At 38.4% G+C, this 4,323-nt stretch overlaps 1 protein-coding gene across 1 annotated transcript; it reads right to left on the bottom strand.

The window, feature by feature from the left end:
- Positions 1 to 682: 682 nt before the first annotated feature.
- Positions 683 to 4,323, bottom strand: LOC137742302 (ribosome-recycling factor, chloroplastic-like). The gene is made up of 11 exons (XM_068482132.1): positions 4,087 to 4,323; positions 3,714 to 3,870; positions 3,344 to 3,413; positions 3,114 to 3,209; positions 2,900 to 2,997; positions 2,398 to 2,509; positions 2,075 to 2,116; positions 1,688 to 1,744; positions 1,527 to 1,577; positions 1,201 to 1,257; positions 683 to 1,052 (listed from the first exon to the last, which is right to left on the bottom strand). Exons 1-11 carry the CDS (start codon positions 4,172 to 4,174, stop codon positions 1,035 to 1,037), a joined length of 846 nt encoding a protein of 281 aa, XP_068338233.1. The 5' UTR covers positions 4,175 to 4,323; the 3' UTR covers positions 683 to 1,034.

Genomic DNA, 4,323 nt, shown 5'->3' with positions numbered 1-4,323 from the left:
CTTATAAGTCTATGCATGGTTCATATTCCCATCAATGTGGAATTCATTCTTAACACGTCCCCTCACGTGTGGTGGATTTTTAAGCCTAATACGTGAACGACACAACACAACAAAGTGACACAGAGAGCGTGTGGCCGCTCCTCCCATCAATGTGGAATTCATTCTCAACACGCCCCCTCACGTGTGGTGGATTATCAAGCCTAACACGTAAACAATACAATACAACAGGGTGACATGGAGCGCGTTTGGCCTCACACATGGAACAACCTCATGGACGGAGCCAATGAAGGCTCACTGGGGTTAGATGCCCCTACTCAAGTAATTCGTTTGTTTAGTTGCAAACTACAATTATATAATATACACGATTCATCTTTAAGGAAAATACATGTATCTAATATTTAATATACATTCATTCTATTTATACTCCATATCATCATGTACTTATATTTTTCTCATCACTTTGCCACTTTCCACCACTATATTGAAATTTTTGTAACATTGGAATTGTGATACGTCATTATTTGAAATCATCCTTAATATCATATTGCGTATAACCATACTATAATAAGGTTTTCTTAGTTATTTTCGGTTGCCCCCACTAGAGGAAATTTCTGGCTCCGTCCCTGAACAACCTGATCTGATATCATGAAGAAATTGAGGTTCCACCGTAAAACTAATTGGCAATATGGAGAGTAATCCAACCTCTTATAAGCCCATGTAATGACCCTCCTTCCATCAATATGGGACTCATTCTCAACATACACAAGTATCTCTTCCTTTTCATGAAGTCATAAAGGAAGTGAATAGACTAATTTGAACTTCCGAGTGAAGTGTGAAATTTGAAAGCCTTGCAAATGAACATTGCATATATTTTTCACATAATATTGAAACAAAATGTCTGGTTATCACAAGAAGGTGCTTTCTAAGGAGGAGGTATAAACAGCACTGGAAGTTCCCGCACGGGATAGAGGAACACCTAAAAAGGTTTCGAGATAGAAGCTCAACCATTTACATCATCAGTACATGGACAATCACTACACCTTCAGCAATTCCTGAAACACAGTTGTAATTTCCGTTAAACTTCGAGAATGACACCAAATGACTTAGGTTAACATAAGAATCAGCATTAATGTACTAGTATTAGGCTGCAGGTAGTGCAGATATTCGCAAACATAGCAGATTATTACATGGAGGTATTACCTTCTCTTTTTGTTTGAATATGGCATCAAGCTTCTTCACATACTCATCTGTCAATTTCTGCATAAAGGAAATACGTAAACACCGTATATTTCAGTAACTGTTCTAAAATAAACTGCTGAAGTCCAATGGTGCTTGAAATGATAATGTTAGAAAAGATATATCTTCTACTGTAACCTTTGAAATGAAACCTAACCAATCATGAAACAAGAAATGGGTGCCGGATATATCCCGAAGAGATGTCAAAGAAACCAACCAGTCAGTTGGTTTCTTTGTCACCAGGCAAACCGCGATACCTAATAGTGAAAGATAAAAAACCTATAAATTACCTGCAAATCACTTGATAAGTCCTTTACATTATCTTCAGAGAGCTTTTTTGCCTTTAGGAAAAGAATGTTGATGGTAATCAGTAAAAGTAGAATGGTGGGGACAAAAAAGCAAATGCTGGGAAGTGAGAAAGAAAGAGAAGTTGTGGGGTTGGGCTTCAAACCTTCTCAAGTTTTTCAAGAGTTTTTAGAGCATCCCTTCTTATGTTCCTCAATGCCACCTACAACGATTGAGTAATAGGTATTTCAGAAGAACAAGATCAACTGCTTTGAAGTTTAAATGAATGAAATGTTAACGCTTATCAAAGACGGCATTTCTAAAATGCAGTATATGCTCTGTGCCTTTACTTCAACATGGTGCCATGATGACACCTCGCCATGAACAACGGAAAGGAAAGGGAACTGGGGTTGGGGATCAGTTATGTAGTATATCAATTTGTATGATTTGGTTAAACATATACAAAAGTCTCAAAACATTAAATATTATTCACAAACTAGCAAAGGAGAGTTTTATCCAACTATTAGCCAAGGATGATACGGTATGTCTGTACCTTTCCCTCTTCGGTCTGTTTTGCCACAATTTTTGACAATTCCTGCATTGGAAAAAAGGAAACAGGAAGCACATATTAAAGAAAATGACTGATTATTTGCATCCTCAGAAACAGAATATTTCCGTATCCTTATATATATATATATATATATCAGAATTTCTGTATCCTTCATTTATGATCACCAAGGTATAAAAAAAATTCCTATCCAATAAATTATCTTACTAGTTATTACATCTCAGTACATGTGCGTTGGCCAATACAATAGGAAGAGCTGAAAAGCCCTTAGGTCAGTTATGTGATGAACTCAAAGAATGAGAACACACCTTCCTTCTCTCTGATGTAAGTTGAGGTAGGGTCAACCGAATTACTTCTCCATCATTATTTGGAGTCAAACCAAGATCAGAGCTAACGATGGCCTTCTCTATAGCCTTTAAGCTGAAAAAAGGGGTTGCACCATTTAGAAAAAAGACTACTAATCGACACGATCAGTTGATATCCAATGCATTCTTCCAATAGAAGACACAAGCTCTTTACAGCTGACCAGAATCCCTATTTCGTTTAGGTTATCAAAGATTTAAAAGACAAGGCAGTAAATTTCACAGTTAAAATCCTAAACACCTCCTCACGGAGAAGCGCTCGCCCACCAGCTAGCATTTTCAGCCGGGTCTTACATTAGTTTATAATGTGCCTTCCTCCACTCATTTTGGATAGATTTAACAGTGGCTATCCCAAAGCAGACGTGTCTATTCCAAGACTGTGAATGCAGCATGGCGCACTGATCTTATATGACCATTACTAGTTTCATACCTTCAGTTTATGAAATACCTGGATTTGTCGTATGGCTGAACCAAGAAGGAACTTGCATCAGGAGAACTGATATTAGCAATGGTCTTCAAGCCAACTGGGCTTCCATAGTATTCAACCTAAAAATGTATTGAGTTATAACTAATCTAAGAGAAAAAATATCACTACCGAGTTCTCAATCTGCACAAAAATGAACTGCAAAAGTAGCTAGACAACCCCCTAAATTAATTCATACCTCAATCTTATCCAGCATGGCCGGGCTTGCCCTCCCTGTCCTAATAGAATTGAAATTGGATCGTACCGTTTCAAGAGTCCTTTCCATCCTTCCTTCCTGAAATACAGCTAACATACTCAATACAAGTTTGTTCGTCCTTACTCCACCAAAAAAATCCAAAGAGCCTTAAATCTCTCCAACCTAATTGCATACTGCATGTTTTAATGAAACGATATCATAATCAAACTTACAGCATCTTTCTTTATCAAAGACTTCTCCGCTTCTATTTCTTCGATAGTAGCAGCCCTTACAATTCCAGCTCTGGATATAAGAAAGATATTAGAAGGCAAATCAACCCACCACACAACCAATAACTCATCACAATTCAATTATTTAGAGTGGCGCACCACGCAACCCAAGTTCTCACCGCATTATCAAATTGCTAGGATAACATCAGCATATATGCAGTGTCAAATAACAGAGTCGTGTCACTTTAAGTATATTGTTGTTGCACGATAAGTCAACAAATGCAATATAACCCAATTTTCAGTCCCTTACAAAGTTACAAACAACAACAATAACAAGCCAGAGTATTAATTCTGTGGCACAAATAAAACTTGCCTCTTTTGGAACAATTGCTTTTTCACAACAATGGCATTGCCCGAAAGCCTTGCAGCACCATCCTGAGACCTCACATAGTTAGCAGACGAGCTCCATGAGCACACATTAACAGTTCTAGGCTGGCATTTCTTACACGCCGACCCTCCACCAAAAGAATCTGCAAAAATCTCAACTTTTACAGCATTTAGCATGCGAAAACAAAAATACCCATCAAACAAAACCGAATTACAAACTCAACCCAATTAGTTATGCAGGATTACAGTTCTGAATTCCAAAAGGATACCTTTGAAATTTGCAAGCAAGTAATAAAGATCATCAATTTACCGGTAATAAGCATGCAATGAATGTAAATATTGCTTGATGGGTTACGTACCTCGAATGGAAAGGAGGGTTTTGGGAGGGTTTTGCTTGGGCTGGAGGACGAAGCGGACAGGGGTTGCAGGAGAGAAGTGGGTCGCCATGAAAGCCGAAAGCTTTTGTTCTGAGTAAAGCTTGGGGCTGAGACAGATAACAGTGAAGTAGTGACTGTGTTACAAGTAGAAAATGGTCTGAGCCTGTGAAGGATGACCAGGAAGGAACACTGAGGAGGGGAGGAGGGAACTTCTCGGGG

This window comes from Pyrus communis, chromosome 8 (genome assembly GCF_963583255.1).
Source record: "Pyrus communis chromosome 8, drPyrComm1.1, whole genome shotgun sequence".
In the NCBI taxonomy this organism is placed as follows: Eukaryota; Viridiplantae; Streptophyta; class Magnoliopsida; order Rosales; family Rosaceae; genus Pyrus; species Pyrus communis.
Note: the sequence above shows the minus strand (reverse complement) of the source record. Positions and strands in the feature narration are given on the sequence as shown.